Source organism: Mesoplodon mirus (genome assembly GCF_964341445.2).
Source record: "Mesoplodon mirus genome assembly, chromosome: 5".
In the NCBI taxonomy this organism is placed as follows: Eukaryota; Metazoa; Chordata; class Mammalia; order Artiodactyla; family Ziphiidae; genus Mesoplodon; species Mesoplodon mirus.
In genome coordinates, this window is record NC_138980.1 from 184,521,072 (window position 1) to 184,534,664 (window position 13,593).

The 13,593-nt window shown below is 59.3% G+C and overlaps 1 protein-coding gene across 3 annotated transcripts; it reads left to right on the top strand.

The window, feature by feature from the left end:
- Window positions 1-758: 758 nt before the first annotated feature.
- Window positions 759-12,672, top strand: LOC309805684 (putative palmitoyltransferase ZDHHC11B). 3 transcript variants are annotated; one of them, XM_082623806.1, is made up of 7 exons: window positions 763-1,265; window positions 6,431-6,606; window positions 6,975-7,076; window positions 8,148-8,272; window positions 8,910-9,065; window positions 11,290-11,402; window positions 12,285-12,672. In XM_082623806.1, exons 1-7 carry the CDS (start codon window positions 825-827, stop codon window positions 12,321-12,323), a joined length of 1,152 nt encoding a protein of 383 aa, XP_082479932.1. In that variant the 5' UTR covers window positions 763-824; the 3' UTR covers window positions 12,324-12,672. The 3 variants fall into 3 exon arrangements, with proteins under 3 accessions (XP_082479930.1, XP_082479931.1, XP_082479932.1); XM_082623804.1 differs by lacking the exon at window positions 12,285-12,672 and having other exon boundaries at window positions 759-1,265; window positions 11,290-11,716; XM_082623805.1 differs by lacking the exons at window positions 11,290-11,402; window positions 12,285-12,672 and having other exon boundaries at window positions 761-1,265; window positions 8,910-9,518.
- The last annotated feature ends 921 nt before the right edge of the window (window positions 12,673-13,593 follow it).

Here is a 13,593-nt window from a genome sequence, read left to right on the forward strand (position 1 = left end):
TGATTTTTGGCAACATCTTTTCTGTTAGTTGGCCCTTCCATCTGAATGCTTTCATCTGGGAATCATGTTTCAATACCAAGCCTGCCTTTCTGGGTTCTGAACCCCTGGTGCCTTGGTTGTGTTGTACAGATGTGCTATTAGATGCTCATGAAACCCACGCAAACTCAGGGCTGCTGTGTCCCGATGTCCACATGGCGTCACATCCAGAGGGCCAGAGCAGATGACCAAAAGCTGTGGCCAGCAGCTGAAACCTGCTCTTAGGACAATCCCCAAGGGGAAGTCACAGCTCACAGAAAAAAAGAGTCTTAGGATATTTTTCAACATTTCTGTCTCTTCCCAGAGTAACACATTAATATCAGCTGTATTTTCTGTGCATTTCTTCCTGAAGAGACAATGAAGGCCGTGCACGGGGCCTTCTAACCTCAACATTCCACCTGTAACAGCCGTTAACATCCTTGCCCCCTCCAGCACCCCCAAACACCCGACAGCCTCCCTGGCCATGTCCCTCCCTTTCCCAGTGGCCCTGCCCACCTGACTGGCTGGTTCCCTCCCACCCCTGGAGGGCCTGTTCCTGTGGAAGGAAAAACACAGGACTCTGGAAATGTGGCCTCTCCTGCCACAGGGGAAACTTGTAGGATTTCTGGTGGATGAAAGTGTCACATGATCACACCAGCTAAAGTTGGCTTTTCCTGCCCCGCCCTCGGTTTCCCCGGGGATGAGGACCTTTTTCTCACTGGGTCCACCATATCCCATGAGTCTTCTGATGAGGCGTGTGCATCTATAAACCAGCCCCCAGACTCATTGCTGCAAGTGGCCCCCAGGCCATGAGGGGCTGGGAGCTGCCCGCCCAGCGGTCATGGTGGGGGGCAGGGGGTGCCCTTTGTTCCTCATCCAGGGGGCCACACACCCCCCCCCAAGAGCTGTTTTCCGCAGCTGTGATGTCACCGGGGCCCCGGGCAATGCTGGGCCGTGGGTCCCACCCCGAGTCCCCGGGCCACGAGGGCAGGAGAACATGGCCTGCCATGCCCCGTCCTGCCTTGCAGATGGCGTTCTGTGCCAGGATCTCGAGGCTCACCCTCCGAGGAACCATGTCCAGGAAGAGCACGGAGACTGTGCCACCCAGGCGGTCCAGGGTGAATGGCTGGTCGCAGCCCATCCACTGCTTTCAGGTCGTGATCTGGATCGTGTTCCTGATCCTGACCTTCACCACCTTTGGCATCTTCATTCCCTTCCTGCCACCCGAGTGGAGATACATTGCCTACAGTGTATCCTTTTACTGGGGGCATTGCTGTCATCTAAGGGGGCGAGGGGGTCCCGGAGGGGCCTCCAGTAGGCCTGGCTCCAGGCCACCCGCAGAGGTGGTCAGACCTGCCCTCCGCCCCGGCTCCCACTGTCACAGTGCTGGAAACCCCACAGCTGTCCTCCAGGCCGCCGCCGCCTCAGGGTCTGGGCTACAAGTGCCCACCAGCGCTGGGGCCGGGAGAGGGTGCCCAGCTGGCAGCAGGGGTGGGAGGGTCCCGGGTGGACAGAGACCCCAGGAGCGGGGGAGCCGCAGACGGGCCACGCACTTTCCCAACCATGGCTGAGCGGTTGCTCTGTGCTGTCCAAGAGGATTGGTGGGTTTTAATAAGGACTTGAAGAGCTCGCGTGCCCCCGCGAGGGTCACCTATGTGGAGCCGAGGCGCTGACGTCTGTGATAATGTGTGGTGGCTGTGTTCTGGGCGAGAGACGTCTGCTCTGAATGCTGGGGTGGGCGTCGGGGTGGCGCGGGACTCCACCAGGAACCCCGGCCCTCACACTGAGGGTCGCCACACGTTACAGCCAGTGGACAGGCTGGGCTGCTGCGATGTGGGCATTGGAACCAGCTTCTAAGAGTGGGGTGTTTGCGCCTGTGGCTACACTGCCTGCCTCGTCTCCTAGGCTGCCCCGTGCCCCTGGCCAGGTGTGTGTCAGTGGTGGGGATCGGGCGCGAGGGAGGTGTCAGGACCAAGAAGGGCCCTCTGTCTCCCGGGGCCTCCCAGCCCCTTATCGTGGCGCCTTTCAGCTTTGAAGAAGTGGAGAGAGCAGTGTGATGGACCCCAGCTACCAGGTACTCAGCTTCACCAGTTAAGATTTTGCCAGTGTTGTTTCATATCTCACACACATACACTGAGTATCTTTAAAAACCCCAGACATCATGAAATTTCACTGGAATGCCCCAGTTTGCATCTGACAGAGACTTTTGTCTCCACACCACCATTCTTCTTATCTCATCTAAAAAATCCCATGGGACGTTACCAAGATTGACACTTGTTGTTTTGCAGATGTGGGGCCCCCTGAGCCCCAATCAGTCAGAAAAAGCAGGGCATCTGCCTGGAGTGCCTCTCACTCAGATGAGGCCCATTTTTTCCCCTCGAGGTCATAGAGATAGATTTCTTTGTGGTAAGGTTTGCAGTGATCAGTTTCCTGAATAGGAAAAGAGCTCTTCAGCTTTTCTGTTTCATCTTCTGTCTGTTTTGGCAAGTCATGTTTTTCAAGACATTTTAGTATTTTGTCTAAATTGTCAAATTTCTTGGAATAAAATTATTTGCACTATTTCCTGTTATCTGTAAGATCTGCCGTGATGCCACTGCTGATCAGTCTTCCTAGGGTTTATTGCTTTTATCAATTATTCAGAGAGTCAGCTTTTGGACTTACTGATTTTCCCTGTTTTATTTTTTTGAATTTCTGCTTTTATTTTTACTATTTATTTTCAATGTATTGTGGCTTTAATTTCCTCTTTTTCTACCTTCTTTTTTTCTTTTAAGATTTATCTTTATCCATTTATTTATTTATTTTGGCTGTGCCAGGTCTTTGCTGTGGCACGTGGGATCTTCACTGTGGCACGTGGGAGCTTTTAGTTGCAACAAGTGAACTCTTAGTTGCGGCATGCGGGATCTAGCTCTCCGACCAGGGATCAAACGCAGAGTCTTACCCACTGGACCACCAGGGAAGTTCTGTTTTTTCTACCTTCTTAAGGTGGAAACTTAGGCCATTGATTTTAGACCTTTTTTCTTTTTGTCGTATCTGAAGCTATAATTTCCCCCCTAGGTGCAAGCACACACAGACCTACAAACACACAAATATACATACAATGCACAAGTCACAAACCAGCCACACATATGGGCACCCACTCTGCCACACGCACAGAGGCACGGAGGCACAAAGATGGAGGCCAGAGGTCCAACTGGTTTGGCAGGGCCGTGCTCCCTCTGAAGTTCCCAGGACCTGTCCCAGCTCCGGTGGCCTCAGGCATCCCTTGGCTTTAGATGCCACCACCTCTGCGTCCTCACAGGGTTGTCCCGCTGTGCGTGTCTGAGTCCTGATCTTCTCCTCTTATAAGGACCCCAGTCCTATGAGATCAGGACCCACCATGAGGACCTCATCTCAACTTGATCATCTGCAAAGACCCCATTTTCAAGTAAAATCATTCACAGTTCCTGGGGTTAGGACTTCAACATCTTTTGGGGACACAGTTCAGCCTCACCTGTGGGTCTTTGCTTATGTGCTGGCTATGATGCTGTATCTTCATTCTCTTTCGGCCCAAAACTTAGCTGAGTTTTGGCCCTTGGAGCCTTTTTGAGTGTCCTGTGTGCTTTGTCCAGTAGCCACTGTGAGTGCTTACCTGCTTTGTGCACAGCAAGGAGCCCCGGGGTCAAGTGCACCCCGTCCCACGTGGACGGCCATTTCTTCCCAGAGTCCTGGCCCCCTGGTGGGCCTCTTGCCTCTGGGTGGCTCAGCACCCAGTCTGTGTGGCCCCCTCCTGCCTGTCCCAAGCGGTGGATGCAGGATGGCGTCCCTGGCTGTTCAGAGCTCAGACGGCCTTCAGGACATGTTTTCTGGTCCAGTTTCCTGCCCCCCAGACCCGCCACTGCCCCAGCGATGTTCCTCAGGCCCAGGCAGCTGCACTTGGGCGCCATGCTCTGGCCACTAGGGCGCGCCAGCGTCACTCGGCGCCTGCAGCGACCCAGGAGCAGGGAGAGCAGTGTCCCGGGTCAGGGCCGCGGGATTTCAGGAAGCCGGGTGGCATTCCGTGGGCCCGGTGGAGACAGGGAAGCGTCAGCAAGGCTGCACGTGCAGCGTGGGGGTCACCGTGCGGAAGCCTGGCCGCCCTTGGCCTGCGGAAAGCACTGGGCGGGGTGGGGCTCCTCTGGGACCCAGGCAGCGGTAGGGCAGCTCCGCGGGGGCCGCGCCCTCCCGCTGCAGGACCGGCGAGGCGGCCGTGTGACAGGGCGGGCATCCTGGGCTGGCGCCCGGTGCTGTTTGTTTACTGAACAAAGATAGTTGCTAGGGGACCGCCGCGTCCTCAGAACAGCTCGGGGCCCTGCTTTGCAGGGGAAGTGAGAAGGCAGACCGGGTTCTTTTTATTATTTACTTGAACCTAAGACGCTCCTGAGATAAAATTACATCGAAAGTGAAAGCTGGCAGCTTGAGGGCGCGACACCCCGCCTGTGGCACCTTCTATTCTGGGGGCTCGGTGACGGCCACTGAGTGTGTGACCGACAGCGGGAGTGGCCGGGTCGTCTCTGGCAAACGCAGACGCGGGCAGGCAGGTGGGCCCACGCGCGTACCTGTGGCAGACGTGTGACGTCTGAGGGGCCGTGGCAGCTTGGCCCACCGCATCGGGGTCTCGGGAACCCCCGGGCACCTGCAGGTTTAGGGGCTCTGCAGGGCTGCCTGTCAGGCTTGGGTTGGGCCCCCGGGCACCTCCCCCGTGAGGCTGAGGGTCTGAGCGTGGGCTGCTGTCCCCCCGCCCTCCCTGGCGGCGGTCTCGTGTGGAGCCGAGTGTGGACGTGTGGACAGAGCCCTTGGGCCACACTGGGCTCCAGCCTCCCAGCTGCCCTCCTGTCCACCCTCCCGGCCCCGCCCCCCGCCGTCTGATGGGGACCGGCCTACTCTAGCTCCGCAGAGCAGGGCCGCACCTGGGCCGCAGCGCGACTTCCTGCCACATCTCCTGTCCCGGGCTGTGCCCCCGCCTGTGTCCTGCGCTCAGGACACGCTCCCGTTGCCACAGCAACCACACAAACAGTGCTGTGTCAGCTGTGCCTCAGGCCTCGGGACGCGGGCGTAGGGGCACCAGCGTGCCCGGACCTTGCTGGCATCTCCAGATGGGACAGTGCAGGCTGGCCGCTGACCACCTGCCCACTGCCCCACACCCTGCCCAGGAGCGTGGCTCCGTCTGCTGGACAGCAGGGGCAGGGAGGTCCAGGCCACAGGAAGGGTGTCACTGCGGGATCTGGTCAGTCCCGTTCCCTGTGTCGGTCCCCTGGCCTGGCTGGTCCTCGGCTCTCTCGCCCTCACCGTGGTCTCTGTGCCCCCTGGCTGGGCCGGGCCTCTGGTGCCCCACGCCTGGCACCCAGGGCCCTGGGTCTGCACTGGAGGCTGGAGGACAAGGGAGGCCAAGCAGCTTTGGCCAGACCAGCTCCCCACTGAGGCTCACCGTGCAGCAGGGATGCTTGGTCCAGGCAGGACCGCGCCTGTGAGCACAAGCCCCAGAGCCCCAGGGCGGCTCCACTGCGGCTGAGCATTACAGGCAGGGCCAGCAGGCCCTGGACCCCCAACGCGGTGCAGCCTGAGAAGGACCCCAGAAGAGGGGCCTCTTTGCTCAGAGTCTGCACTGCCGGTGGGCCTCTGTACAGGCACCGTAGACCCTGTGCACATGCGGCTTTGCCACGAGACCCTGTGGGCGGGCGGAGAGAGGCGTCTCCGCACCACGCCCAGGCCGCCCTCGCAGGAGCTGGACCTGTGAACCCGAACCCTCCCAGCTCAGACCCATCCTGGGAAGCAGGGCAGGGCTGATGGGGAGGCCAGGCCGACACTTCCTCCCCTTCTGTTTGGTTTCCATGGGGACCGTGTGTCAGTTCCTGAAGAGGAGGTGGAGAGGGTGGGATCTGAGGAATTGATTTTACCCTGGGAGCCCTGGAGGGCGTGGGAGCTGGAGTGGGCCTGGGGGGTCCTGGGCTTGGGGGAGACAGCGAGAGACAGAGACAGACAGACAGACAGCCCCGGCCCACTCACCACAGAGGCTCACTGGGGGTACTGGAACCCTCCCTCCCTCCCTCCCTCCTTCTCCTGATGGCATGTGCGCTCAGTGTGGCCTCCCTGCCCCAAGGACCTCCACAGCCTGGCTTCGGCGCCAGGCTCGGTGCCCGCGGACACACACGGGCCTCTCCCGCTGTCCCAGCGAAGCTCCGCTTGGGTCGCAGGGCCACGGCCTCCGGCGGGCCCTGCTCTGTCCCTCAGGGGCAAAGGACTCGGGCGGGTTCTGCTGGGCGCACAGGAGCCAGAGGGGCCGCTCCCATTCCCGGCCAGGCACAGGCTCCCGTGGCTGCCTGGGGCCTGGCCACCCGGCCACCCGGAGTGGGCCCCTCGCGCGTGCCGCCCAGGCCGAGCTGTCCTTGACAACCCCCAGGTGACCGGCGGGATTTGGCTCTTCTACATCTTGGCCCACCTGGTGGTGGTTTCCATCGACCCGGCCGAAGCCAGTGTCCGCCTCAAGAACTACTCACGGTCTGTGCCGACCTTCGACCGGTCCAAACACGCACATGTCATCGAGAGGCAGTACTGTCACCTGTGCAGGGTCACTGTGTGAGTACCCAGCCGTGCGAGGGGACCCCCGCGCCGTCCCGCGGGGGTGGGCTGGGCTCGGGAGCACCTGGTCCCCAGCAGCCGACGGGCGCCGCCCCTTTTGCAGAGAAGCAGGGGCCCCGACACACAGCCCCCCGCCAGGCCGGGGCAGGAGCGCTGTGGCCTTGGGTCTCACACAAGCCTCTGCCGCCGACCGGATCCCAGCCCGGGGCTGCTCAGGGCCCCAAGGGTGTCAGTAGGGGCCGGGAGGGATCTGACTCAGCCTCCGGGCCTCAGGCCCTGGTACCTTGTGACGGCGCCCAGCGTGAGGTTGGCCCTGCAGGCAGACAGGGGCTCTGACGGGCGGCCCCTCCCGACCTTCCTTCCAGGAATGTGAAGTCCAAACATTGTATCACCTGCAACAAGTGTGTCTCAGGCTTCGACCATCACTGCAAATGGCTTAACAACTGCGTGGGGAGCAGGAATTACTGGTGAGGGGTCTCCCCGCCTGGGACGTGGGGCCTGGGGTGGCACTCACCCCTCACGCGGCTTGCTCCCCCTCCTCCGGGACGAGCCTCCTTAAGGGGCCTCCTAACTGGCCGAGCACCTCAAGGTCCACCTGCCGTGGGGACGGGTGAGGGGTGTGGCCCTGCCGTGAAGAGCACCGAGGGGGCCAGGAGGTCCCGACGGCGGCTCCAAGCACAGAGCTGGCTGAGAGGGCTCTCCTGGCGGGCGCCTCCCCATGTCCACTGGGCAGGGTCGGCAGGACGGCGGGGTGGGGGGGCCTGGCACGCAACAGGGTTGGCCTGTGCGGGGTTATCTGGGGCATTGGGGGAGGACCTCAGGGCAGGACCTCACGGCGACTTCAGGTGAACCACAGACACTGTTTAACACTGAAAATGTTAAAGGTATTACAGCAGAAAGACTAAAGGAAGGCGTTTTAGTGGAACCGTATTCCAGGAATTGCCACCCAGGGTTTATTTGTTCGGACGGGGAGACCATTCTCGGGGTCTTTTGTGCGCAGAGTGCAGCAGTGATTTGGGTCTAAAACCGAAGCACGCAGCCCTGACGGGTGTGCTTTTCGAAGGCAGTGTGGCCCCGCTCCTTGGCGCTGGCATCAGCACCCCGGCCGGCCGTGCCCTTGGTGGTGGCTGGGAGGGAGCCGGGTCTGAACCAGCAGGAGAAGGGGACCCGGGAGGGGCCGGCTTGGACCAGTCGTGCCCCGTGTCTGAGCCTCCGTCTCCCTCTTGTGAGCTGGGGTGCTTAGTGTTAGGGTTAGGGCCCTCCTGTAGGACCGAGTGAGATCTCAGGTGCGTGTTGTGGAGCAACAGAAACCGCAGGGGAGGCCCCGGGGCCGTGGGTCTGTGCGGTCACCCCGAGAGCAGGAGAGAGAAGCCCAAAGGTCGGGAGCCAGAGGGGGACGGGCTGCGGGACGGCGGCCGGGGCACACCCTCAGCAGGGGCGACCCCGGGTCGCGCACACTGCCCTGGGCCCCGGCGCGCGTGCCGCTGGCTCCCAGGGCCCGGGCTGTGCAGCCGCCCGAGCAGGCTCTCGTCCCACAGGTACTTCTTCGCCTCAGTGGCCTCAGCGTCGGCCGGACTGCTGTGTGTGGTCGCCATGCTGCTGTACATCTTCACCCAGTACTTCATCAACCCCGCCAGGCTGCGCACCGACCCACACTACGGGAGTATGCACTGCCCCGGGCCCGGGCCCGGGCCCGGGCCTCCCCTCCCGCCACCTTCCTTCTGGGGGGCCACGTAGGGCAGCCCGGGGTCGAGCACCTGTCCAGGCTGAGTTGTGGGGTGAAGACGCTTGAGCTGGAATTCGGTCTTCACTGGCCAGCACATGACCCTTCTCTGTTTTTCTTCACTTAATTGTTGGAAGCCGCATGGCTGTGGTGTCAGGTCCCCTTGGGTCACAGAGGACTGTATCCTGGAAATGCCCCAGGTGGGGGCTCTGACCTTCCAGCTCTAGTTAGAGTGGGGAGGGCCCAGCGGGGCAGCGCAGTGGACGCCGGGGTCAGGCTCTGTGACCTGGGCACCTAGTTACCCTCTCCCAGCCTTACCTTCCAGATCCAGAAAGTGGATCGTGATATACCCACCGCAGTCAGGAGGGGCTGCAAGGGTACTTAGGCCAGGCAGAGCACACCTGGGCGAGGAGGAAGGGCTCACCTGGGCAGGGAGGGGCTCACCTGGGCAGGGAGTCACTCCCTCGGGCTGGTGTTCCCTCCCCCACTGCCAAGCTCTGCCTCCAGGTACTCACCTGACGAGAGGTGCGACCTTGTCAGCAGGAGCTGGATGCGCGTCTCTCTCCCCCCGGCACAGGTGTCTCCGACCAGAACACGTGGCTACTGCTCCTTCCGCTTTTCCCTGTGAGGACGGGCGCCCCGGTCTTCCTGGGCATCGTGGTGCTGATGCTGCTGCTTGAGCTCGCCAGCCTCCTGCTGGTCGGTCAGCTGCTCGTGTTCCACCTCTACTTGAGTACGTGCCCCCTGGGCTGCCCCGTGTTGGCCAGCCTTCGCCCCTGTGTTCACATGGGTCCCCGGGCAGGCAGCCTCCGCCAGAAACAAGCTCAGAGCACAAAGGACAAGTCACAGGAAGAGAAGAAACACCCCGCGAGGGGCAGGAGGGCTGAGTTCTGTTCCAAGTCCTGCGGGAAACATAAAGGAGGTTCAGGAAGTGGTCAGGACGGTGTTCAGAGACGGAAAAAGGAACAGAATCCATGAGGCAGGAACAGGACACTGTGGAAAAGAGCAGGGAGGTTTAGAAGAGCAACAACCAGAAACCCTAACAACGAAGAGCACTGAACTCAGCGATGGCGTCTCCACTAACCAAACTCGCTTGACGGAGAACCGGTGGTTTTCTCGTGTCCGCACGGCAGCTGCCCGGGGCAGGCTCCATCTGCCTTTAAAATGAGGGGAGGAGGCCTGTCCCGCACCCTGTGAAGCCTTTGTTTGGCAGTCACAACCGTCACCAACCTCTGCGGCCCCAAAGGGAAGGCAAGGCGCCTGTGGTGGCCGTGCCGGGTGCTCCGGCGCCCGCCATGCCCTGCTGAGCCAGAGACGAGGGCAGAACCCGCCCTGGAAGCCCCGGACGGCTCCCCCAGCTCCTGCGTGCACGGCGGGGCCAGCAGGGCCCTGGGCTCGGGGCCGGGGTGCGTGTCGGGGGCCGCTGCGTCTGTCCAGGCGGAGCATGCCCAAGCGCTGCTCTCTGCACTTCTGCAGCTGATGGGACGCGGTGAGTCCGCAGGAGTGAGGAGGGGCCTGGAGAAGTCAAGCCCACAGGACTCGGTGGCCGGCTGGACATGTAAGGACAGGAGTGTCCAGGGGCTAGTGGTGCCACCGTCACCGAGCATGAGGACACACAGGAGGCCTGTACAGGGGGAGACGTGCGGGACTCAGGACCGAGTGGGTTTATTTTAGGGTCTTTGAACCTCCAAGAATGGATTTCCAGGAAAACGTTGGGATTTAGCTATTGGTAGTTACAGTAAGAGTACCCTGGAACGTATCTACTTAACATCCTCGCGACCCCTCAGTCTCTGCGGGGTCAGACTCAGCGCAGTGGCGAGTCGGAATTCAGTCCAGGCTCAGCGCAGTGGCGAGTGCTCAGCGTGCAATCGGAGTGAAACCCTCGGGCCGGAGGCCCAAGGGAGAGCCGGGCACCGCAAGTGGGAGAGAAAGCGCCACGGAAGATGCTGAGGAAGAAGAGGGTCCTCCAGCGGCCCGAGCTGGCGGGTGGGCCCTGCAAGGCGAGTGGACACAGGTGGCCCTTCCTCAGTGAGGCCGGGCTCCGGCCACAGCTCCCAGGCCACGCGGTGTGTGAGGCTCTGCGTCCGTGTCCCCTCCTCTGCTTGATCACTGCAGTCCGATCGCCACACCTCACGCGAAGTGCGCTGAGAAGAGGGTGAGCTCCGGAGGCACGCAGGGGTGTCTCAGTCTGGATTTGGTGGTGTTTGTGCAAACCCACACGGAAGAATGAATATTTTCACGAGAATACAAACAGGGTCAAGTTTACATCCTCAAAGTGTGACACAGGTTCTGAGGGAATGTGTGCAGTTAATCAAGAAAGATAAGGCAAACGAAGCAAAAGCCCTTGGAGGAACCCTCAGGGAAGCGGACGGGGAAGGGGTTCTGAGCCTCGGGCCCCCGCGGGGTAGCAGCCGAGCGGGTCTTGTGAGGCCTTGTGAGGACTTGTGAGGGCAGGCGGCCCTCCGTCTGCTCCTCAAGCGGCAAATAGGCTTCTGTGGGTGGCCCTTTTCGCTTTTCAGAAATGATGGTCAACCCTCTGTTCTCACGTTTGTTAGTTTCCACGGAAAGGTTGGCCCTCCGCGAAGGCACATGAGTGAAACGGGCACAGAGCATGCTTTCGTTAATAGTGCTTTTCTACTGGCAAACGTGTTTGAGAGTTTCTTCTAACAACCTGGGGTCCTTCCGCCACGTGTGGGAGCTGGTATCTCACCTTGATTAACACGGAGCTGGGCTCAGCACTCCCCCGTCCACCTTGGCTTTACGGGCCTGTGAGGGACGCAGGGCCATGGCTCCCCTGCCCGGGACGGGGCTGGTGGGCCGCTGCTGGCCGCGGCCCAAGGCCAGCCGGGCTTGGGGTGGCCTGGGAACCAGCCGCCACCGCCCCGGACACAGAGGGCGGGGCCGCTGCGCAGCTCATGGAGGATGACTCTGCCCCTTGCCTCCGTCCTCCTTTCTAGGGGCCAAGAAGCTGAGCACATATGATTACCTAAAGCAGGACGAAGAAGAACAGAGCTCGAATCCCCCGGCAGTGCAGAGAGATGTGACCCCACAAGGAAACGAGTTGTCACAGGTACTGGACGTCTCTCTGCTTCACCATCCAGGTTCATGCAGGGCCGGGGCAAGACCCAAGGTCACCTTGCAGCTAGGACCACTTAGGCACAGTCCTTCGCTTCTGTGTTGGTGTGTGTGTGTGTGGCTGTATGTGCATGTGCGTGAGTTTGGCATGTAGTGTGCACGTGTGTGTTGTGTCATTTCCGAGCTCACTCTCCCCAAGGTTGAGTCAGCAGGGCCGACTCCGTTCAGGCCGCCCATTTCTTCAGCTGCTCAGCAAAATTAACATCCACTCTTCAAAGGCCAGCATGAAGAAAATGAAAATAAAAGCCACAGACACAAATGATTATTTGCAGATCATAGACTTGTACCCAGAAAATGTGTAGAAATTTCAAAACTCAATTATAAGAAAATCGACCCAGCTTTTTAAATGGGCAAAATATTTGAACACACTGCACCAAAGGGGATCTATGGGTGGCAGATAAGCACATGAAAAGATGGTCAACATAATTCATTGTTAAGGAAACACAAATGAAAACCACAGTGAGACATCACACATGCCCATCAGAGTGGCCATAATCAAAGAGACCAGCCCCGAGTGTCGGTGAGGCTGTAGATGGCGGTGGGGATGCGGAACTACATCACTTTGCAAGGAGGTTCGGCATTTTCTTAAAAAGTGAAATATATACGTCTCAGTGACCCAGTCACCCCACTCCCTGTCTCTTGCCAAAGAGAAATGGAAACGCGCACACATGTGTAAGGGTGCGGGGGAGGGTGCCCCCCTCCCCTCCCGTGAGGTCCCTTCCCAGGACCCAGGGGACTCTTAGGTACCACTGTTGCAAATCAACTGAAAGTGTCAACAACGTGCTTTCATTTTATGACTTTCCTTTATCTCCCACAGGAGCTGGATAACGACCTGAGATCGTCTGTGCAGGGGTAAGTCGTCATCTGCCTAGAGCAGCTATATTCTCCTCTTAACTGGCTTGCTTTAAAAAGTCTTTCTTACGGGCTTCCCTGGTGGCGCAGTGGTTGAGAGTTCGCCTGCCGATGCAGGGGACACGGGTTCGTGCCCCGGTCCGGGGGGATCCCACATGCCACGGAGCGGCTGGGCCCGTGAGCCATGGCCGCTGAGCCTGTGCGTCCGGAGCCTGTGCTCCGCAACGGGAGAGGCCTGCGTACTGCAAAAAAAAAAAAAAAAAAAAAAAGTCTTTCTTAGCCCAAGGAACATCCTCCATATTCTTTCCTAATATTTTTGTAATTTTTACTTGCTTTCTTTACATTTGGCTTTTAAACCATCTTCTATTTATTTATTTTTTTTTTTTTTTTTTTTTCCTTTTTGCGATATGCGGGCCTCTCACTGTTGTGGCCTCTCCCGTTGCGGAGCACAGGCTCCGGATGCGCAGGCCCAGCGGCCATGGCTCACGGGCCCAGCCGCTCCGCGGCATATGGGATCCTCCCAGACCGGGGCACGAACCCGTATCCCCTGCATCGGCAGGCGGACTCTCAACCACTGCGCCACCAGGGAGGCCCCATCTTCTATTTATTTTTGTATTTACTGAGGTTATTTTATTACAGCATAACTGTTGGTTGCCACCTCATTAATTAAATGGTCCACTTTTCCTCATCCAATCGAAAGGCCGTTTTCCTGATACCCCGAGCGTCCGCAGACGCTGGGCTTGTCTGCTTCTGGACACCAGTCTGTCCCTCTGCTGAGGCTACTAAGGACACTGTGCTCTTTTCACGATAGGACTTCATTTAGCTACCTTTTAACATCTAGTAGGTGAATGCCCCTCTTAAGATTTTTGCTTTTCATTACTTTTGACAATTCTTTCCTGTATTTATTTTTCCATATAAACTTGAAGATCATTTTGTGCAGTTCCAAGAAACCTGGAGTTTGAACTGGAGTTACGTTAGGTGTGCACTTTACGTGGGAGGCACAAAGCCTGCCTCCCCACCTTCACAGCTCAGCGTCTGTGTGGGGAGCAGACCAGGAAGCCAGTCTGCGGGTGGGGAGGTCGGGAATCGAGGGGCTGGAAGTGCCGGGCACACCGTAGTAAGGCTCCTTCTTCCCGGAAACCTGCAGGGGAAGCTCCAGCGTTCCTGGCAGGGAAGATTGGCCCAGGGGTCCTGGGGGACTTCACGTCTCCCTTGCCACAGCTCACCTGGCAGAGAGACTCAGAAAAGGAGAAGTGCACCGTTAGTCAATTCCC

Bases quoted from the DNA above. Each gene is read 5' to 3' on its own strand.
- LOC309805684 (XM_082623804.1), top strand. From the start codon at position 825: ATGAGGGGCTGGGAGCTGCCCGCCCAGCGGTCATGGTGGGGGGCAGGG. The intron at 6,607-6,974 runs GTGAGTACCCAG...CCTTCCTTCCAG, and splicing joins CACCTGTGCAGGGTCACTGT to GAATGTGAAGTCCAAACATT. The intron at 9,066-11,289 runs GTACGTGCCCCC...CCTCCTTTCTAG, and splicing joins CGTGTTCCACCTCTACTTGA to GGGCCAAGAAGCTGAGCACA.